The sequence below is a fragment of the Squalius cephalus genome (genome assembly GCF_949319135.1).
Source record: "Squalius cephalus genome assembly, chromosome: 16".
Taxonomy (NCBI): domain Eukaryota; kingdom Metazoa; phylum Chordata; class Actinopteri; order Cypriniformes; family Leuciscidae; genus Squalius; species Squalius cephalus.
Genome location: NC_137137.1, coordinates 20,124,358 through 20,148,659, shown reverse-complemented (window position 1 = coordinate 20,148,659; position 24,302 = coordinate 20,124,358). Strand labels below are relative to the sequence as shown.

The following is a 24,302-nucleotide window of genomic DNA, read 5'->3' as shown; positions in this document are numbered from 1 at the left end:
TAGATCTAATGAATAAAAGATGCACTACTCTTGATCAAAACCAGTGTGTTTCTGTTAATGTTACGGATGTTTTTAATGATAGACTCACTCTAAAGAAAGACAGGAAGTTGTGTCATTTAGCCAATGACAGTGAGTTATTCTTAGTGCTTTTCATAAACAGGCTATTCTTAACCTTTGTGCGTCAATTAAAAAAAAAGTTACACATAGGTTCATAGAGGACAAAAATCTCAAAAAACTGTCATAAAAATGTTTAGCTCGGTCTCATTTTAAAGAAGACCCTTGGCAGATTTGTCTCTTGACAGAAAAATGTTTAAAAAGTAAAAAAAAAAAAAAAAATTATTGTATGAACAATATAAGTACCATATTTTCCCCATTAGATGCCAGCAAAACTCCACTGGTTCACACAGTGATTGGATTTGTGATTTGCAGTACTGTAGAGTTTTGCTCTCTCAAATATTACGAGAGAGAGAGAGAGAGAGAGAGAGAGAGAGAGAGAGAGAGAGAGAGAGAGAGAGAGAGAGAGAGAGAGAGAGAGAGAGAGAGATTCCTGATTTATGACAATCTTCTTTTCTTTTTTTTTTTTGCAGCTAACAGTACAAGTTGACAACTTTTTCAAGATCATTTAGCATTCACAAATCATGTCCACAATTTTGTTGGTGTGTTCACAAAGCCTACAATGCCTAAAAAGGGTTGAACCTTCAAGGTGTGTGTGTGAAAAAATGTGTCAGTTATAAAACCATTAAATCCCATATATTATAACAATACAAAATTCACCCAAGCAAAACAGAAAATCAGATTACACATCTCCATGTGTGTGATTTGCCTTCCAAAACACGAGAATGTGTTTATATAGAATATCATGTCCTTACAGAAACGTTTATCCCCATTTTCAGTGTTTATGCAAATCTGTGTGTGTTTTGGTTCATGCTGGAGACACGTCTCCATTTTGTTTGCTTTGGGTGTCTAACTAGGGAATATAATCTCTCTTCTCTAACCTCTGTACTTTTCACCTTATACTCTCATGTATCTTTTCTATTGGCTGTTCATCTTAACATTTCCCATATATTATGTTCAATCTTGTTTCTATCTTATGACATTGCCTATGTGATTCCTTGAGTCTGAGTGAGGCCTTTAGACCCACTGACCTACATCTATCAATTAAACCCATAGATAAGCTACTGATTCAGGCCGTTGAACTCTTAAATAACCAGGAAGACGACGAAGTCAACACTGTCTAGCTCTTGTTGGTGCATTATGACAACACTACTTCCGATTCTCTCCGTGTCAGTTCAGGTCTGCCTCTCACCTGCAGCTATTTCCAGGAGTGACATCACTTCCTGTATGTGTATTTCTGAGCAGAAATACATTTATTGATTCATGCCATTTACAGCCAGCCAGGTGAGATTTATAAATAAAAAAAAGTGGTTACTCTTTATTTTAAGTTTGAGTCTGTGTTATAGTGTAGTTATACTGTACATTTAAGTACTGAGTAATAACAGTTAACTATGTACTTACTATAGGGTTAGGGTTAGGATCATTAGGGTTTGGTTTAGGGTTGGTCGCATGTAATTTATAGTTATTACTGCAGTAACCTCATGTGTAACAAGGACACTGTAAAATAAAGTGTTTCCAAAAATGTATTTTTTTACGGTACAACTTTACACAATGGAAAAATACAATGGAACTCATATAAAATAAGCAGTAAAATGCAGACATAATTGTTTAAACCGAAATAACTAAATGAACTTTTTAACAGTTTACTACAGTACAGTAGCCTGTGATTGCATGTTGCATGACCTATAAATTATGTAGGCCTACATGGTTAGCCTACTCTTTCTTCTACAAAGCCGTTCCAGTTATGGTCAAAATTCAGTGTCACTCTGGTCAATCTGAGAAAAGATCGTTCAAGAGAAAGTGACTAGGCTTTTGTTCCCCTTCTCTGCTGCTTAAAGCAAATTGGCATAATAATAAAGCCCTTTTTTGTATCCATGGGAATTAACTTTTTTTTAACTGTACTGAAAGAAAAAAAGTAGTAGCCTTAGTCGATTACCAAAGCGGTGTATGATAGGAGGCTATGTATTTGATGTGCTTTTTATTTTCAGGCTTACAGTTTGGGATGTAATGAACAATACACTTGCAATTATTTATTTTATTAAGGAAATAGTTACCATTTGAAAAAGGGGGATTTTTTTCATTTTATATAACACTGCCTATTCACACCATCAGGGGGCAGTACAAAGTTAGTCATGTTGAATTTTTTTAGACCGTACTCAAGTGTATTGGGACTGCTCATATTTGAGGACTACTCTATTCTACTTATTTTATTTTAAGTGCATCACAGACATGCCATTGTAACACAATTATTAGGCTTCAAAACCCTTATTACATTTAGACAACACCTATACCAAGTTTTTTTTCCATTTAGAGTAACTTTGCTCTGTATTACCATGATAAAGTAAACATATATAATAAAAGCACATAAAACAAGTTTTGTATTTATTCAGTGGTGCTATTGTATGTGTTCAGATTAGATGGTCAGTGAGCTTGCTGTGCTGCTCTCTTAAACCCTTCATTAAAAGCATAGCAAAAACACAATGAATGAATTACACAACAAACTCTTCATCTGCCTCTTCAATGGCCCTCTGTTGAGCAAAGATAACAGTCCCTCAGTGACCTCCCTTTGTGTCTGCGTTACATGTTCTTTTAGTGGGTTGTTCACTAATTATATAATTTCTTTTGTAATGAAAATGTTTTATAATGATGACAATGGGAAACAGGTCACGTGTTGTTATTTTCAATAGCTCAAAGTTGTAAAACCAACGGATGCTTTCCTAATAATTTTGTAACGTGAAAAATGCGGCTCATATCATTTGGCGCCTTATTATGTAGTGATGAACGAATGTAGGTCAATTAAGTAATGACGCAGTGCAGTCTGAAGACCGACAGGGGGCGTCAAGGAACACCACGGATGGCCTTGAGTGAAACTATGTGCTTCTTTTATTAACATATCGTTATTTATATTCAATAACGTTAGAGGTATGTTTATGTCATTTATATATATGTTTACATATATTTTCCGTCAGCGCATCTTTTGTTTTTATCTATTTGTGTAATTGCATATTGTATTTTGTAAATATGTCAGTTCGATAGCCTACTTCTAAGGGAAAAAAGAGAGAATGAAAGCGCCATCTTTACTGTTAAAAGCACACATGGAGGAGGAAATGTTGGTCCTGTGAGCATAGGGGGCGTGTGAAGGAGGATGCATTCAACGGACTTATGGAATCACACTCACAGGGGCGGAAACTACACCGTTGTAAAAGAGGTGACTGGAGTGGTGCGTCATCGCTTCTGAACAATTCTATTGGCCGAGAGTCACCAGAAGGCGGGGCTTGTGAGCGTCGCGACGTCAGGGTTTGTTTTGAGCATGCGTTGAAAAAATGCCACAGCGCTCCTGTGTGTGTACGTCCGTGTGTTGCTATATAACAGAGCGGAAAAAATCCCGTTCCACTCGCCTCCTGCTCATCACATGTAAGCCCGTGTAGTCAGAAGACTCATTCCTGTCGAAGATGTTTGCTCAGAGGAAGTCGCTGTTTCTGTATTGACCCTCAGTAGTGTTGAAGTAGGACACTCAGTGCAGCGCGACTGAACACAAGGGGAAATTACAAAAGAGGAGGACGACGTTTTTTTTCTTCCCTGAAAGGTGAGCAATAACGACTGAATGTATTTTGTGACGCAAGTGGTGTACTTGTAAATGTAAATGTATATTTTCTTCATGTCTATCATAACGGAAAATGTCCTAGTCGCATCCCATCAACACCTTATTCCAGTCCCAGCGATGCGATACAGCTATGCAGAATCTGACTTCTAACCGGCTTGACTGCATATAACGTTTCAATAAAGACGACGCTGTTGTTATATGAACACTTACATTTTTTCTTGTTCTTGTTCTCTGGTTTATGTGTGTGTATATAGGCAAAGACTTGATTTTGAGGTATGGATAACGTTCAGCACTATCGATCTGTCTGTTGAGCTGAGCCATATGGATGTTGAGTCACTGGCTCTTTTTAAAGGACCACGTGCTTTCAGCCGGTCTGGTTTGAGATGTATTTTTTCATCTTATAATAACTACAAGTGACAGCGAGCGGGTTAATCTCTCTGTTTTCTAGCCTGCGCACACATAATGCTAGACGACATTAAAACGCCATGTTTAATTAAGCCAAACACAACAAAGTATTAAGTATATAATTTCTCCCTTCAAAATCAGTGAGAAATGTACTTTTCTGTCAAATATCCAGTTCCAGTGTGGTGACATGATAGTTTGAATATTAAACGTTCTTGTCTTAGTTGATTAAATAAAGGGATACTTGATTTGATTATCTTTGAGAAGTATGTCAAGGTTAGTAATAGTTTGATAGAAGAGGTGACATAAAGATTGTGAAGAAGAGCAGGGTCATAAGGTTCATGTCTGACATCATCATTTGTGATACAACCTGGACATAGTTTGTGCCTCATTGAATATGGATTTGGTAATTGTTAAACTGAATGTTTCTAGGCTGACTTTAACTTCTCCCGGTTGTACACTTTACTAGTTTATTGTCCCTGTAAGACAGTGGTGCAACATAAATCGCCGAATGGCAAATTCGTAATAAAAAAAGTCAGTGGTGTTTGTATAAATGTTTTACGATCTTGGAAATATTAGGAAATTGTGATGACTTCTAACATTATTAATGTCTTTCTTTACTGTGACTTATAATACATTTAATGCATCTTTGCTGACTAAAAGTATTAATCATTACCCCAAACTTTTGATTTGAGTGCATTTGTTTATAATACTTGGCACTGAAAAATTAAATCAGCAAGATGTTGATCTTTGTAGAGTAAAACTTTCCTCAAGCCATCGTGATAACATCAGTCTGTGTGTCGAGGGTCTTAGTGGAAACATTTGTACACTAAGAAAAATCATAGAGTAATGTAAAAGCTTGCTCTCTGACATGCATGTTTAAATCTTCCTCAGAAATATCTATGAAATTAATTTTACCCAGCAATCATGAATGACTGGAAATGCCATATATATATATATATATTTCATCATACAGTGTGGGAACACTGAAGTATGAATGGCAAATCATGCCCTCATGAATCTTCCAGTTATGCATGGAAGGATGGAGGTCATCTATAGCCAACCTATGCTCTCCATCTTCCTGTGGTTCATTGTAAAATATGGATTTTATGTTCTTTTATATTTTCTTTTGAGTCATTCACAGTGCTTTGGGTGTTTTTGTAAATGATTCCTAAATTATCCATCCATCCATGAGATAGTATAAAGTCAGTGACATCTCCTCCATATGGAATCTATTTTCCACCATGGAATACATTTTATTATTTTTTTTAAAGGTAATTGTGACTTTTTATCTCACCATTGTTTTTGTTTTTTCTCACATTTGCATGTTTATAGCTCACAGTTCAGAGAAAAAAGTCAGAATTGCTAGTTATAAACTTTAATTTGCGAGGGGAGAAAAAGCCAGAATTGTGATTCTCATTTTTTCTTCTTCTCGGAGTTGTGATATATAAACTCGCAGTTGCGAGGAAAAAAGTCTGAATTGTGAGGTATACACTCGCAATTGCAAGAAAAAAGTAGTGAGAAAGTCTCAATTACCTTTTTTTTTTTATTGCGAGTTTATACCTCACAATTGTGACTTTTGTTTTCTTCTCAGAATTGTAAGAAATAAAATTAATTCTGAGGAAAACAAATATCCTTCAAAAAGCTCTCTACAGTATAGCGGATAAATAAAACAATGTTTAAGTTGTATGCCATTTTTTGACTGTACTAAAGCATAAAAATACCATGTAGATATTTAGGACACATGCCAAGTTCACATACTCGTTTATCTGAAAAACAATGCTACAGTAAAACTACAAAGTAATAGTCAAAAAGATACTTTAGTACAGTAATTAAATACTTTACTCCGCTGCATGTTTCTGAGAGCATAATTGATTCTATACTCTTTTTAAACCGATAACCTTTAAAAGTATGTCAACAGAAAGACATCCAGGGCTGCATAAACAGTTTAGATAAACCAATGTAGTTTAGAAGAACTCCGCTGTGTTTTATAGCACAAGCTGTCGAGCAGCAGAAGACTGTTTTGAGTGGAATGCTTTGCTTAAACAAATCTGTTGTGCTTGGTTTTGACTTGCCTTAAAATTGTACAGAGAAGTTAAAGGCGATGGATCCTCATAGTTGTATAGTCTTACTTTTTTTTTTATCTTAGAATTAGAATCAGCATTTGTCAGCAGAAGTCATTGCTCACTTGTCAATCCAAACATACCCAGAAGTGGATTGTTTTAATAAATTGCCAATTAACTGTATTGATTTAACAGACAGCTTAACTAAGGAAAGGGAGAAGAAGCATGTAATTAAACAGTGAAGCTGAGAGGGCATGTTAACACACCAGCGGGCTGACGGTCACAAAACGTTATGTAACACACCACTGAAAAACAAGATGGTATTAAGGTCTTTCTTCCTCTTTTTGATTGTTCTTTCTTTTTCTCAGTCATCTGATCACTCACAAAATGAGATTTTGTCTCTTAAAGCGAAAAATATGCCATCACTCACACACTCTCGATCACGCTATTTCAGTCTTTTTCACATGACTTCTGATTCTCTCTTCTCTTTTTCTGTCTCTTTCCGTTTTTCATGATGAAACATTTATGATCACACTTTAGTTTAGGGTCCAATTTACTATTAACTAACTATTAGCTGAATTTTGCCTCATTAAACTCCTAATTACTGCTTATTGATAGTTAGTAAGGTGGTTGTTAAGTTTAGGTAGGATTAAGAGATGTAGATGGTCATGCAAAATAAAGCATTTATTGATGGTACTGTCTTTTTGTTGAGGCAATGCCATGGTTTAAGGGATAGTTTACCCAAAAATGAAAATTCTGTTATGTCGTTTCAAACCTGTATGACACTTTCTTCTGTGGATAAAAGATATTTAAGATATATAACCATTGACTTCCATTGTGTGATCAAACGGAGACATTGTTTAAAATATCTTCTTTTATGTTCCTCAGAAGAAAGCAAGTCATGATGACATGATGAAATGATGACTGAATTTTCATTTTTGGTTAATTATTCCTTTAAAGAATGGAATTCTATAGTTGTATTTTGTAAAAACCTATGAATAACACTTACTGGCCTCTGATTGAGATTCTTTCAATAAACCACCCTAAAGGGCTAGCATAATTGAGATCCTGTTGGTTTGCTGTAATGTAAATTGTGAGGGTTTCACACCTTGCATAAGAGCAAGGTGTCAGGTTTCTTATGAAAGAAGGATCCTGTGACATTTGCTCATTTAATTTATTGGCATCAATCTTTATTAGCTCAGAGATTGTTTAGATAAGTCACTGGTTTTACCTCATTTATTGCTTGTGTGAAAAACATTGTGCCATTAAATGTTTGGATTTTAATCTGAACAATGATCTGGTTTTGATCAATGATCTGGTTCATCTTCTGAGAATTTATCACTGGTGGTTATTTATCATTAGGGATGCACCGATATGAAAATTTTGGCCGATACCGATAACCTATAATATTTATTTGAAATCCGATAACCGATATATTGGCCGGTAAATCTAAATCAAATTTTATATAATTTTTGAGAGCCTGATTACAAAAACAAGTCTCACCATTAAAATCCATGTCTCAAGCACACAATTATAATGATGTTCTCATTATAATTTTATCTAGCCTAGCCTATGACAGACTTAAGCTGCACATTGTATTTTGTTTTTTTTCTGTTTTTTTTATTTCAAGCAATTGAGCTGACTTAATCGATAAAAATAAATAAAAAAGAAACATGAATAAGTCTTATTCATGTTTATTTGTATTGAGTATTATGTATTTATTTCCAGTACCCCTCATAAATGGAATAAAAAATTCCACCCAAAGCAGAAAATCAGGGTCACATGATGTTCTTGACTCCATGGTTTTTAAAACCATGACGTCCTTGACAGTGACCTTTTTTCACAAAATGTGCAGACAGTGGTTTTTGTTAGTGTCTCTGTGTCAGATTGATCTATAACCTGTTAGGGCTGGGCGATATTTCGCATGACATTGTTAGGCGCATCTCGTCAGTAAAGCCGGTTCCTTGATTAGTAGTAAATCGCCATCACCTGCTTTCAGATGGAGCGGCATTCACTGCAAAGAGCCGTAGTTAACTGACAAGCTGAGCCTTATTGCATTAATATTGCGGACGTATCGCCTGCGATAATTAATGCGATATGGCTCAGCTTGTCAGTTAACTATGGCTCTTTGTAGTGAATGCCGCTCCATCTGAAAGCAGGTGATGGCGATTTACTACTAATCAAGGAACCGGCTTTACTGACGAGATGCGCCTAACAATGTCATGCGATATATCGCCCAGCCCTATAACCTGTTAGATTCAGTCTATTTGAGTTGAGATCATTATAGTTTGGTAAAGAGTTAATTTTTACCTGAACAGTATACCTGTTCTTTTTTTAAATTTAGATTATTATTATTTTTTGGATCTCCTCACACAGTAAAACATATTAGCTCAGACTTAAAGCACTGCATTTAGACGTTCACCATAATTCACCTGTTCTTACTGAACAGCATCTCCTGAGATCTTGTAGTTGATAAACAGCTCTATAAATCTCCCTCGCTGTGCTGCAGTAAATGTTGTTGTCATGCTATCTGGCGCAGACCAGATTCAGTCCCACCCTGTTCTGCTGACAGAAGCCCTTCAGATACCCCTGTTAATTTAAATGCCCCCTCCCTTTCTCTGGGGGTCCTTTTGTGTTTAATTGATGTGCATCCAAGATACCCTATTGATATATTAATTTCTAAAGGAATCTGTCATTCTTTGATATTCACTGCACTGAGAGTCAAGTTTGCCCCTGCAGAGGTGCGCTGATGTTTAAATCTCCGCTCAGTGGGGCAGGGCAGCGGTCCAGAGATGTCAGGCTCCCATGCAGGGCTCTGGTATTGTCACTAAACTCGCTTCACCGCTGAGAGGGCTAATTAAACGGCATATTTGTGCGAGTTAACTGGTATGGAGGAATGTGTTTTCATGGGTGTGGAAAGGTCAGCCTCTTTGGGGGAAACCAGTGAAAATCAGAATGACGACTCGTGTAGTCAGTAGTCAACATTTGAAGTGGATCAAAACCTTTCATCAAAGTTATACATGAATTACAAAACCCGTTCTTGTCTTAGGACAACTTTGATGAACATTTTTGATCCACTTCAAATGTTGACTTCTATATTTAATGTCAATTTTCTCTGTAAATCATCTGGGAATTTACATCTGGGCTTTTTTTTTTTTTTGCCACTGTTGACAATTAAGCGCAGTTTGAACGATGTTTGCGTTTCTCGCATAATGACAGTCAGCGAATGAAGGACAACAGTAGTGACGAAAAAAAACCTTAGAAAGAGGCAATCAGTTTACTTACTATTTATAGGCTATGTATAGCATATCTTATTTCTTACTACAGGTTAATTTTTTTTTTTTTCATCTGTGGACCCCCTAGCACCCTCTTGTGGACAGCTGGGGGGGTTCTTAGATCCTATTTTTAAAACCATTGACTCCTGGAAGGCGGGTCAGGATATTGTTCAGGATATTGTGCATGATCATGGCAAGGCGTTAAGTGGAAGTTTGTGAGTGTATAAATGCTGAGTTTGGGGTTGTATAAAGAATGCGTGTGGAATCTGATGAGTTTTATTAGTCACGAGGGACAAGTTCCTCTAAAGCTATTGACAGAGAACTAGTGAGTTCAATTATGTCTCTTTGGACTGATTATCTCGGTCTAGTTTCAGTTCCATGAACTTTGAATGGGTGACATTCTGTCATGGAAAAAAAAAAAACATACAAAAAGTCACACTTAAAATGGAGGGATTCCATGGTTTTAATAACAGAATATCAACCAAATTGGCCCCCATGGGGACACGGGGTGGAATAGATCCCTACCACTACCTTGCTGTTCATAAAAGGCGACAAATGAGGCAACATGTTGGTCGTGAGTTGCGATTCGTGTCTGTGGAGGAAGAAGTCCTGGCATTTGAGGAATGTGATTAGCTGCGGCTTTTCCAGGTCCAACACAATGCTTTGGTTCCAACTTCATATAGATGGGCGGTTGGAAGGGCCCGATCCAGAGTCCTGCACGGGTCCGATTTTGTAAATCCGCACCCGCCCGTACCCGCAGTGCTTAAAACCGCATCCGACCCGTTGTCCGACAGCAGCACTAATTCAAATCCGCACCCGACCCGACCCGCTTAAAATAGAACCGACACCCGACCCGCACCCGAAATAAAATCAATTTAGCCAATCACATTATAGACACAATTACAAAAATGTTTATTGCCAGTTCATGCAGAAGTTATAACAATTAATACAAGGACAACTTCAGCCGAAGCTGTCAAAAGGCCGGTACATGAAGAACATGGGTAACGTTACCACAAAACTGAGTAACCTTGTAACATTTTACCAATTGAACAGACGCGGCTACAACACTATCTGCCACGCAATTTCGTCTAGCCTACATCAGACAATTTTGGGCTCAAACACGCCCTGCACACCACACATAGGCCTACTTAACAGTGTTAAATTTGAAGAAATACTTTTCGATAGAACTGCTTGGTTTACCACAGTTATCTGCGTGCTTCCTCAGTGATGAAGTTCCACATTTGCGGCTATCCAACACGAAAATGCATGCAGCAAATAAGCCATTCACAATATTTTCTTCAGATAACTCCAGATTTCTGATGACGTATTGTCGACAACTTTACAATCTCCACTAGCTATTCTTTTCTTCAACTCCTCAGCATCCATCTGGACAACTGCAAGCAGATCGCGCGCGCGCGGTTATGATGAATTTTAAACTGAAAGTAGCCTAGGTAACGTTATAGATTCCTGGGAGGGCGTGGCGCGTGGGCACAAATAAACTGATGTGGATTTAAAATTATTTTATCAACTTGAAATACAGGCATATTTTTGTAGATGTGTTCCTAAAAATATGCATGCATTTTTACGTTTGCATGTGATTGTTTTAAACCCGTGTTTAGACCCGTGTTCCCCCGTGTCCGACCCGACCCGCACCCGTATCCGACACAGTTGGATATTTTTCACCAGTTTGAGAAAAAATTGCGGGTCACCCGTCGGGTACCCGCGGGTACCCGAACCCGTGCAGGACTCTAGCCCGATCCAACCAAGTGGCCAGTCATGACGTGCACATATGTTTATCTTCCCTGAAGGTGGTGGCAAAGGGTCAATCAAGCAATTTAAACATTAGTTCTTCTTGCAAGAGTATATCATCCTTGTATCCCTGATGCATATCTGCTGGAGTTCCGTGGCAATGCATCCCCTGGTTGGGCGGCAAACAAACCTCAAAAAGGTAAATATTGGAACAGAATACGGATGATGACATACATGCTGGATGTGTAAATAAGGTTTATCCTCTCAGAATCTTTTTTCAACTGACATGATACTTACAAAGTAATACTTTCAATTCAAAAAGGAATCTCAGGAATGGTTAAGGATGTAAAAAAAAAGTTGAGATATATTTTGATAGAATGCTCAAAAGTCCATGCTGACAGTTTGTTGAGAGCAAATACACTGGCTGGTGTTCTAGTGAAAGCCGCCACCACCCACCCATATCTGAACAGCAGTAGAGGAATAATTTGAACAAGAGAACTTCAGGATATGGATGGATCTGAAATAACCACAGAATTAACACAAGAAGGTGTCACAAGTGTGAAGACTGAGGATTTCAATCAGAAAAGGAGATCAAATAATAAAGACTGGCACATGTATCCTGACTTTCAACAAACCCCAACCACCAGAATGGATCCGTTTAGGACATTTAGTCACTGTCAGCATATTCATTCAATCTCTGAGATGCTTCAACTGTCAGAGCTTTGGTCATAGTTCTGCTGGATGCAATAATAAATCTATTTGTCATAACTGTGTAGAGGAAGGACATGACATCAAAAGGACATCAAAATTACCAAAATGCAGGAATTGACCCTTCGCAAAGACCCGCCCCCCTTAGTTACTGTCGCTATGCCCGACAAGCTACGCTGCTCTCACGCCACACCATGTTCTCACGCAGTGAAAAATACATCGCGGAGCAGAGAGGAGACTGACAACACGCTGACAGACAGGACAGACCAGGTTACTTTTCGGTTACTTTTGATATTAGACATATTAAACAAAGTCTCACCTTTCAAATTTAGTCATTTTTTAAAAGAAATTTAAACGATACATACCGTTTTGTGGCTCTTAAATGTGTCTGACAGATCGCTGTAGAGCATCAGTTAAAGCTGCTTGTGAACCGATCATCTCTTCCTTCTAGTTAATTTATAGCATCAAATAAACATGAATGAACATAAGAAGGAATGTTGTTTTAACCGCGGAAAGGTGTCAGTACACTCCGTTTTTCAAGTTCAAATTCTCCTATGTTAATCTGCTATCTCTCCTGACTGCTTTGTCGGACAAAATGGCGGATTATGATTGGTTAGATCGCCTGTCAATCAAGCTCCCTGCGAAAGGTCAATTGCACAGGTGACCATCCATCTTAATCAAAAACTGTTCCTCATGGATAAAAGAAAAAGAAATTCAAAAAGTGAAATGCGAAAAAAGTGAAAGAGTGAACTATGCGGAAGCTTGAAAACAGGTTAAAAACTTCCTATTTTTCAGTTTGAGAAACCCTTTGCTGCAGTGGTTTTACCAACCAAGCAGATTACCAGTGCCTGACAGATCTGACCTGTTAACAAGAGAAACCCCAAAATTAATCAGCAAAACCTCAACTTCAACAAAAAAGAAAACGTAAAGCACCCAAACTTCTAGTCAAACACAAACCGAAACAAGTGAAAACCAAAGTTTAAAAATGGAGTGTATTGTTCAGTGGAACTGTTGTGATGTTAAAGGTCCCGTTCTTCGTGATCCCATGTTTCAAACTTTAGTTAGTGTGTAATGTTGTTGTTAGAGTATAAATAATATCTGTAAAATTATAAAGCTCAAAGTTCAATGCCAAGCGAGATATTTTATTTAACAGAAGTTGACTACAAAAAACGGCTGGATTGGACTACACCCCTCTACATCCTGCTTTAATGATGTCACTAGAACCGTAACCTCCGCCCACAGGAACACAGGCGTATTGATGGCGAAATGTCAACAGACGTGGTTGATGTTTATCTATAATCGGATACCGCAAAAGTTTAATTCGAAGTTGTTAGCTTGCTCTGTCCATTTCACCACGGACTGTTTTTCTAACCTGGGATAATATCAAGCAGACTTCTCTCAGCGTTTCATACTGACGAAGGGGGCAATTTCAACTATATTACAGCAAGCGGTAAGTAGTGATTTAATATGGAAGTAGCGATCACTCTTCACATCGTTCGTTTCTCTTAGTAGGATGAAAATAATCTTACTTAAACTGTGATTAATATACAGAAAGCGATCAAAGAACAATCCCTTTCCAATCGCCCAAGCTATCAATCACACAGCGCGAGTTTATCTGGACACTTGCCAAAACTCGTTATGAAATCAATGACGCTGTTACACTGCACAACGAAGCTCTTACTGTATTTATATGCCTCATGTTTGCATTGGTGAAATCATTAGTGAGAGTGCAGAAACTGCGTTGCAATGATAAGATCTTTCACGCGATCAACAGACTGTCATCTGCTCAGTGCTCATCACTGCAACCTTTTATGTGATGGGAATAGATCTAAATACTTAAACTTCTCACGATTCGTTAATCCAGATAGCTGTAATAGTAAAAACGTATAATAGCTGTAATAGTAAAAGTTTTCCAGATAGTTCCACATGTAATGCCAGATATTTCATATGCAAGCATGTCAGCCAATCACAGCAGAGGGCGTTTACACTGAAGTCTCACAGCAGACACGCCCCTTCAAACAGAGTGTTCAAACCAGGGAATGAAATCAGGCTAGGAAATATGCCTTTTATTTCTAAATTATAACAATTTTTGATCTAAAAAACATACTAACATTATAAGGGCACCCCTGGAAACATTATAAAATAATAAAAATAATCCATGGAATGGGACCTTTAATACAAAAAACAATGTACATCTAATATAAAAGATGAAAAACAGAGGGGGAGGTCCTCAAGTACGGCATATTAAACATCAGGACACCCTTTTAACCACAAGCCAATAAATAATTTTCTAGCAATGCCATTTCGAAAAACAACAACAACAACTATTCACTAGAAAATTGTTGACCTGAATTTAACAGTACGAATTTAAACTATACTTTTCATTCAAATAACTCTGAACCATATAATTAACCTTTTACTCTGGAGGAGCTCTCCTGTGTTCTCAAATGATCTCCTGTTGGACCTGACAGAACCCATTATTAGTTTTTGACACAGTTTCACACAGTGTTATTTATTTTTCTGGGAATCTTTAATACCATATGGATAACAGGAGACATACCACCATCTTGGAAGGAAGTAGTTGTTATTCCCATTCCCAAACTGGGTAAGGACCAGGGATTCGTGTGAATGATGATAACATTGTCGTCTGAACGTGAAAAACGCAAAGGAAAAACGTTTCTGTTTTTAGTACATAGTTGTCATGTAAGCATACCCTCAAACAGTTCAGGGACTTCTCTCTGAAGACAGGAAAAGATGGCAGCGGCACCTGTCTTGAGTGGTTTGGAAGGCTCCACTCATGTTCTGGAATTTTATAAATCTTGTAAGATCACTGTCTTAAACCTTTTCTGCCTAATTCTTAAGGTAATTATCTGGCCTTTAAACAATTTGCAGCATGGTATCATGAAACAGAGCTGTAAAAGCAAATGCAAATATGAACAAAGCAATGCCGGCATGTACCTCATCACCTGTGGTGTCTTAGTATTGATGCCTGTTTTACTCACACACAATCCACCAAAGACTCTGGCTACAAAAGCTCATCGCATTATCGTTGATCCACTGGGCATTTTATTAGGAAAAAACACAACTACATCTTTTTGGATTTGGTTATGCCACAGTCTTTACACGGATTGATGGCCTGAATGATTGATGGCCGAGCTCAAGCTAGCGTTCAAAATTACAATCAGTCGGCGTACGAAAAGCTTGTCTTCAGCCAAAATACTGCTGCTACTATCGGGAGATGTTCATTTGAATCCTGGGCCACTTTTCAATTCAGAGCCTAACCCAACAGCCCATGAAATCATTCAGATGCAGTCAGCGTCACCTGCAGTGACACTCCAGCCGATTAATCTATGACATCCTCGTTACTCACCCTGACTCCGATGCTGGATGGCGTTTCTTCCAGTGGAGCCGGAGTGTGCGCTGCCCCTTGGTGTTGGCTGGTGGTCGGAGGGCGTTCTTGTTGACGTGGTTCCCAAGGGGATGCATGGTCGAATGGACGGACCAGTCCGGCCATTGCTGTTGGAGACGCGGAGCCGGGTGGCTGGGAATCCACAGGTGCTCTGGGAGAGCCCTGCACGGGCCAAAAACTCCAGCCCTAACCCGGCCCTGGCCCTGGCCCGTGGTGTTCAAGCCCTACCCGGCCCCAGCCCGACAACGGCTGCAATCTTTCAGCCCGAATCCGACCCGAGACCAACATCAATATCACTTTTTACGCTCTCTCTGACGCGCGCTCTTTGATGCGCTCTCTCTGATGCGCGCTGTCTCTGCTACATGCAAATACATGCACGTCACACACTACTAAAAGGTAAACTTTTATTATAGGCCTGAAACGTCATGCCCAGTCATGCCCACAAATATTGAACAGACTGTCCATTAGAGAGAAGCATAAGCATGCAGTAGAGAATATGGCGCTACGGGATCCAACCGCAAAAATAAGTAAATAAACGGCCTACCTTTCTTTGCTTTTAAGTAACTGAAGAACAATGATCAAAACTATGTTCAAAAATGAAGAACTCTTCGCCAACTGGCTAATGTTAAATAATATTAATAAAATTAAAAAAAATCCAACTTCTCCCTGATCCTCTGCATGGTCAACTGTTACCTGTTAATGCACATGAGTGACGCGTTTGTGTTGCTTAGGCGATGTATACTATTTATAATATAATAAATATAACAATATTTCATACACACTATGTGGCGTGTGCTCTGCACATATATTATGGGCACAATGAAAGGAGAGAAGCAAAATAAGCCAGAGTCCGACCAGTGCCCGATCTGTAAAAAAAAAAAAAAAAGGGCCGAACACGGCCCAAATGGGCTTAGCGTGGGTCCCGACGGGTCTGCAGACCTCTAGCAGGAGTAGCAACAGCGGCAGTAGTGTTTGATCAGTCTGGGACCACTGGCATGGACACTGGGGTGAGTTCAGTGCCTCATATTGATCCATGTAGCATACCAACTATAAACTGTCGGATTCTGAACAGAATTTACTTATTGATTCTAATTTGGATTTTTTTGTGCATATCTGAGACTTTGTTGAATCATAATGTTCCTTCTGACTTAAGTAACATACCAGAATACACTTGCTATAGGAGAGATAGGGTCAAAGGAAGGGGAGGGGGCGTTTTAATTTATATTAGGGAGCATTTTAAACGTTTAGAACTTGAATTGAACGTGAACATGGAGTGCTTGGGATTGAATGTAATTCTTTCTCCAAACATGAAATTTAACATAGTTGTGCTTTATAATCCTCCATGTCACAATGGAAATTTCTACAATGAACTGAAGAAACCATTGTGAATGTATGATGTTTGGGGACTTTAATATTAACTGGATGGTTAAAAGTGGTAAATCAAAATTAAAATCAACTATGGAGAAATTTAAATTCAAACAGCTGATTGATAGACCCACTCGAATCACTGGAAAGAGTGACACTCTTATAGATCTGATTTTACTAACAGGCCAGAGAGAGTAACAAAAACGTATAATCTCATTACTGGCCTTTCAGATTATAACATGACACTGATTGTGAGAAAGTTAACTAAAAAACGTCTACTTCACCATAATAAAACAGAAAAACCAATTATAACAACAGGAATTCCCAACATATGAATAGACTAACCAATTCAAGTAGACAAAAACACTTAAAAATAAATGGTCTTAAAGTTTGTAATATGATTCATAGTAATTGCAAATGCATAGCTATTGCAAATGTTTTAAATAGTTTTTTTTAATCAAGTCCTTACAAGAATTAGCAAGTAATTTTAAATATATCGCGTCATCTCCTGAAGATCTTGACAATGCCGACATAGGCTCCTTCTGTATTAAAGAGGTATCTTGTAATAAAGTTAAAAATGTGATTATAAACATGAGTAACTCCATGTCTAAGGACATTCACAACATTCATGCTGCATTAATTAAGAGATTATGAAAGCTGTCTGTTGGAGCCAATTACTGTTGTCTCAAAAGTTCTGGAAAAGATTGTCGCAGAGCAATTAGCAGAACATTAGAGTCTAACCAGTTGCTTTATCCACAGCAGTTTGGATTTAGAGACAAATATTCCACAGAAATAGCTAATGTTATTTGCTTGACAAAAGTGTTTCTGGACCTAAAAAAGGCATTTGACACTGTTAATCACAGTATCTTGTTACATAAATTAAATACATTTTAAGATGTCATCAGAAGTTTTGCAGTGGTTTAGGTCTTATTTGGGCGGGAGACAGCAATGTGTCAGAGTCAATGGGGTGAAGTCACCTCTGCATGCCATCAACATGGGAGTACCGATACTTTCACATCTATCATATTGTGTCACATCATGGTCACAAGCCTCTCCAACTAAATTAAAACCTATTTTCTTAATTTACAAACAGGCAATAAAAACTATGGACCGGAAACCTATAAGATGGCATCATTGTTAATTTTTAAAAAAAAAAAATATTTTTTTTTTTTTAAAGAAGGCATGAGCTTCTTGTCTTTGATAGTTTTATAGATTTTAATTATCTCAAACTGTTTTTTAAATGTCTAAATAATCATGTTTCACCACTGTTTTCTAAATTAGTCAGTAGGCGTCAAAGTTCTCATAGGGCGAACACACCAGCCACTATCAGAGGTGACTGTCTTGTCCCAAAGTACAAGACCTCTTTTGGTCAGTCTGCTTTCTCTGCAAGGGGCCAAAACTCTGGAATGCTTTTCCTACTAGTTTTCCTAAAACTAGAGGCCAATGGCAATGCTTTTGACAGAGGACTTAATCAATGGCTAAAAACAAAACAACAGTGCTCGCAGTTACATGAATAACCTACTACTGAGATATTTTCTGATTATGATGCTTTTGCATCTGTAATCATATGGTATATTTTCTTTATCCTTTTTTGTTAGTATTGTTATTATTAATTTTTCTATCAGTATTGTTATTGTATTTTCTTTTCTTTCTAAAAGCCTCCCGTGGACAGGTGTTGAAAATTAGCATGTGTGCTAAAACACCCAAGCAAATGCATATGGTCCGTCCAATGTAATTGTAATGTCCATGTCAAATAAAATAAAATAAAAACCACTGTGATACAAATATCTATCGGCCAATAGCTCTGACCAGTTGTGTCTGCAAAACTATGGAAAGAATGGTAAATGGGTGTATGGTGTGGACACAGGAGTCAGAGCACAAGATCGGTGATTATCAGTGTGGTTTTAGACGAGGCACCTTAGATCATCTCATCAGACTGGAATCATTTGTTCGGGGACAGCTTAAAAAGAACATACTGTAGCTGTATTTTTTTGATCTACAGAAGGCCTATGATAGCACCTGGAGTATTCTCAAAGGTCTACATGAAATCGGTTTGAGAGGCAACCTATCCATTTTTATCTCCAACTTCCTTTCTAATAAAAATTTCCGTGTTCAAATAGGAACCACTCTATCACATGAACTAGGGGTTCCACAGGGAAGTATTGCTGCGCTCAGACTTGCACTTTGGTGCAATCAGTCTGTAACTGAAGGTGTTGTTGTTAATCAACCCCAGGGCATGGAGTGGATGTGAAGGATTTTTCATTATCAATCACAACTTAGAGAGTATTCTTCTCTCAAATTCAGTCCCTACAACAGAGGTAGCCTTCTTAATAAGTTTGTTGACTCTGTTTCTATCTTCTGAGTGGGCACCCTCTCCCCAGCACACCACAGCAAAGAACAGAGAACTGGCCACCGCTGTCTGGTAGACGCTGCACAATAGGGCACGGCAGATGTTGAATGACCTCAGCCTCCTTAAGAAATAAAGTCTGCTTTGACCCTTCTCGTACACCATCTCCATGTGGCTCTTCCAGTCCAGCTTGTTGTCGAGCTGCACACCAAGGTATTTGTGGCTGGATACCATCTCGATGCCCCGGATGGTGATCGCAATTGATTTTGTTCTCAGTCCCTCTTAAAATCCACTACCATCTCTTTGGTTAAGGTGGAGATGGTTGTGGTTTTGGTCACTCCAACTGTTCCTTGTGACGCCCCCGTATTACTCAGGATAGTATTGGAGACACTATTCTACAGACACACACACTATAGTCTGCAGGATCGATAGTTCATACACAACAGGGCCAATGATGAATCAACTGTATTCTCCTCATCTTCTCTCACAGCAGTCGAGGCTGGATCATATTGAAGGTGCTTGAGAAGTCAAAGAATGTGGACCTCACAGATGCTCCAGGAATGTCCAGGTGTACATGGGTCCTCTGTAACATGCAAATGAGGGCATCATTTACAACATTGTTGGGCTGATATGCAAACTGTAGAGGATCCATGTGAGTTGACATACTAGCCTTGATGTAAGAGAGGACTTGTCTTTCAAACGTCTTTCTAATATGTGAGGTGAAGACATTTAAGAGACAGGTCCTATCTTACATCAAGGCTAGTATGGCATTTGAATTCCAGACCAGGGCTCTATCTTCACAGCTGAGCCTCGAGCATTACTCCTGGTTCTAGAAAATATTGAGAAGGGTCAAGAATGGAACTTTTTAATTGCATATCCGTATCCGAATCCGTAAAGACTGACCTCCCCATAAACTTTAATATTATCTTTTGCTGGGTTCCAAGTCACATTGGCCTAACTGGTAATGAGAGGGCGGACACGGCTGCCAGGGATGCGCTTGACCTAGAAATATCTGACTATCAAATACCTTATCATAATGTCTTACATAACTTTAAAATCAAGACGTGGCCAAGTCATCTTCACTAGGTGCCGACCGGGTCACTCAAGACTTACACAATGCTTGTAAATATAGTCAGTTATGCCTGAATGTTTAACAGTATACTGGATATATCAGAAACATGTTTACATGGAATATTTCAGAATGTTTCACCCGAATGTATTTTAGATTTTCTATCTTATGTCAAGTTGAAATGTTTTATATAATAGATAACCATATATACAGTGGTACACTGTGGTGGTACTTTAGCTAAATGCCTTTTTAGGATAAATTTGTTTAGCTTTGGGACTGGCTGACACATCTTAATTAATTCCCATGAGACAAAGTGAAACTTTCAATGGTCACATTATGCTGTATGCAATGAACTGTCATATTCTGACAATCTCTATCAATGTTCTGCACAACCGAACGTCTGACTAACATACGTTTCGTCATTAAGGCTGCAGTAGAAATGAGCTCACTCAGCGTGTGTTTTGTCTATAAATGTGCTGCTGAAGAGGCTGGTTGTCTAGGTTTAACTGTTAAACATCAGTAAGCTGTAATTATGAGGTAATAAGATCATTAAGGCTGGCCAAATTTAAATGTGCTTCAAACGTTAGTCACCAGTGTGGCAACAGACATTGTTGTGGGATTATTACAAAGCATTAGATGTCTGGACTTTAATATTTTCATTCAACAAAGAAAGTCTGTAGAAACTAGTGCCGACTTTAAATCACCAAGTTCTTCCTTTATTCTCTTTCTTTGGTGTCTTAAAGCTGTTATGAGTTTATTGGATTAGTCTTGCTCCAGGAATAATTGTTTCCCAGTGAGATGGTTTTGTCCAGGTTTAAGGTTTCTATTTTGAAGTCCAACATTGATATTATATTATAAATACCTCACCTCAGTTAACCAAATATTTTTATGGCTCCAAATCTCCAGATTTGTTTGGATGCTTCGACCTTGTTTGTGATGTTAGATTTGTGGTTTATCTGCCAGCCATATAATAAAATGGATCTGGTTCTGTTTGAAATCAGGACTTAAGGCCCATTTCACACCAAGACAGTCCCTCCAGTTTTTCGCGATTCCGCGATCGCTGAATACAACGCAAAATCAACAAAATGCATTTTGCATAATTCCTAATTTAACCGCAAAATAATCACAAAAATGAAAAAGACCTCACAAAACATTAAATTATAATCACCCAATTGAAATATCTCTAGTTTAATTAAAGTTTCAATGCATTTTTACGTGGATACAGATGTTGCGGGAAAAGGGGAAACTCCTTTTCCTCGATTTACTGAAGCCTGTAATGTAAAACGCATTTTGCAGCTGCACAGCTAGCACAGTGAGTGGCTGGCTCACTCATTGGCTGTGCTGCGGCAACTGCACATCCAATGGCGCGGGCGCGGCCTTAGCCAATACTCAATAGAAAAATATGGTTAAATAAGTTAATTTGATGAGAATTTGATTAGACCAAAATAAACCAGCTTTATGCATCTTGTTTGTGATTTGTGTCATGTATGACTATTGTGCATCTGACATAATACTATTATGGTAAATGTGATGTCCTAATTATAAAACATAAAAATCGCAAATCTTTTCACAAATTTCTGGAAATTACCACCACAAAATCAGTCATTTTGATCGCAAAAATCACACAAAAAAATTGTGAAATCCTGGAGGGACTGCCAAGAACAACAACTATAATGGTAGCAACAGGGCTTAAAGGATTATTCACTTTTAAAAAAACTTTTGCTGATAATTTACTCACCCCCATGTCATCCAAGATGTCCATGTCTTTCTTTCTTCAGTCGAAAAGAAATTAAGGTTTTTGATAAACATTCCAGGATTTTTTCCCATATAATGGACTTCAATGGGCCCCAAACGGTTCAAGGTCCAAATGACAGTTTCAGTGCAGCTTCAAAGGGCTTTAAATGATACCAGACGATGAATAAGGGTCTTATCTAGCGAAACGATCTGTCATTTAAAAAATAAATAAAAAAGTTTAAGTTTTATAAGCACAAATGCTCGCCTTGCTCTGTTCTGTGATGCGCGTTCGTGACGTCACGTAATACGCAATTACGTTGAAAAGGTCAAAAAGGCTTTAAAGAGCTTGAACATTTAAAGCGACAGACGACATAATTGCAGAAAGCTTTTAATAAAAAGAGCATTATTGTGAGTTAGTGTGTACTCTTATAGTTATTGTTATAGTTACCAGTAGTTATCGTTCATGATGTGAACGAGCCTTAAATCTGCTCTAACCGTGTGACTGCAGTATCTGTGGATGAATCCGTCCTGCTGTGTTTTGGACCATCCGCTGATTATCACATTTCTAGGACATATCTGATGGGTCATGACTAACAGCAGTAATGCTGAATGTTGATATAAACTGACAGCTCACTCTGTTTGTCTACGTGCCTTTCAGGCAGACACACACATACGTACTTGTACACATGAGCCCTTTCACACATTAACTCTGATAAATTACTGTAAAATTGCCAGATTTTCCAGGTAAATACACACATATGCTGTTCAGTGTCTTTTTACTGGTAAGATGCCATTCAAAAATCAGTACCAAAATACAGGTAAACTCTGTGATGCCATTCATCAACATTTAAACACTGAAGCTCAAATATATATATATATATATATATATATATATATATATATATATATATATATATATATATATATACAGTACATGCATTTCGGGTGACGAAATTGGCATCACGCGCACTGTACGTGGACCCTTGTGTACCCGTTAAAACCAAAGTATACTTTGGGCTTGAGCCATTTTCTTTATCTGCCTATATGAGGAGCACTTAAGTTCCACTATCTGTCATAATAGTAGTTACCATAGTATTGCAATAGTAACTGCAGAGCCACAGCGCTGATGAATAGAAAAGGGTCTCGAACTTAAGATGGTCAGACATCCATCTAGGCCAGTTTTACATAGAAAAACAATTAAAAGCAGTGGAGCTTGCAGCAAACGGCCAGAGAGAGCTTTATGATTGGCCCAAAACAAACATCTTACATCAGCGTTCTGAACTCGTACATGCTCATTCCGGGAATCTGATTCTTTGTTAATTTATTGGTAATGTAACACTCATTTTATTGTCCAGATCTATTAATTTAATCAAATTAATCTATCAAAAACTTTTGCCTGCCAAATCACTTTGTGCCACCAACATTCAGAAAAGATCCTATTTAGGTTTATCGTTTAATTAGTCATTTTCTGTTTCAGTAGGGTGCTCACAAGCTTCCACTTTACAGCTACTGAATGCTGTTTTGCAGAGAGCACACTTTTTACCCAGCAGTCCAGTCAGCAAAGAGTAAATTCACACAAGGAGGAACAGAACAAAGGGTACCATTTGGTATAGGATCTTAAAGGGTGGTCACATTTACTGTTACTCAGCAAATTTTTGTGTCATTTCAGTAGGAAACTGGGAATGTCTCGTGAAGGCGAAAAAATTCCCCAAGCACATTTTGCAGTGGGTTCACAAGGGTTACCGTGTTGACCGACAAAAAGCTGCTTGGTTTGAAAGTTAAAGGAAAGGAAAGTTGCATTACTGTGAACACTGTGTTTGTTTGTACAAACTACGGGAAGAGTCCAAATTATTGTCTGTGGCAATCAACTGCATGCCAAAGATTTTGTTGGAACTTGGTAGTATAAGCTTTGTGAAGTATAAGGCACAGATTTGCTTATATGCTAGCAAATTCAGAATATCAATGTTTATTAAACCGCTTAGGTTGCATGATGATTTGAAATAGAATGATAGAAAAATGGCTTGTGATTTGCATTTTGGCTGCTGATTAACACCTGTCTCCTCTATCTTTCTTTTTGTCAACCCTCGTTCCTTTTCCATGTCCCTACCTCTTTTTTTCTTCTATCTTCCTCTTTTCCATCTTCCCTCCATCCTTCCCTTCTCCCAGTTTAACTCCTACACAGATGCTTCCGGCCGACCAGATTGGTGGGAGTGATGTGTGAACTAGGTACTTATTTCTTTACTGTCCCCAGTTGCACTTGGATTTGCACTCGGACACCTGCTTTCCAAATAAAAATCAATGGACTGTCACAGATATCTAGTATCAATTTTCTTAGTATCAGTTCGTTTAGTATACTGTAAATAAGATTTTGTTTTAAGAAGACAGCAACTCTTTAATGCAATATCTAAAAATCACATTTGATCATATTGTAAATGAAAGATTGTTCTGAGGGTATCTTTTTCA

General features: G+C 38.1%; 1 protein-coding gene across 2 annotated transcripts in view; it reads left to right on the top strand.

Annotated features, from left to right (window-relative positions):
- Nucleotides 1-3,420: 3,420 nt before the first annotated feature.
- The window catches only part of slc23a2 (solute carrier family 23 member 2), a 44,186-nt gene continuing 23,304 nt past the window's right edge, over nucleotides 3,421-24,302 (top strand). The window contains exon 1 of one of the 2 annotated variants that reach the window (XM_079896714.1): nucleotides 3,421-3,700. Coding sequence is in view for 1 of the 2 variants with exons in the window: in XM_079896713.1 (XP_079752839.1) it covers nucleotides 24,053-24,065 (13 nt within the window). In the remaining variant the exon portion in view is untranslated. Of the gene's footprint in view, nucleotides 3,701-24,003; nucleotides 24,066-24,302 lie in introns of those variants that run through there. The other variant, XM_079896713.1, reaches the window with a different exon arrangement.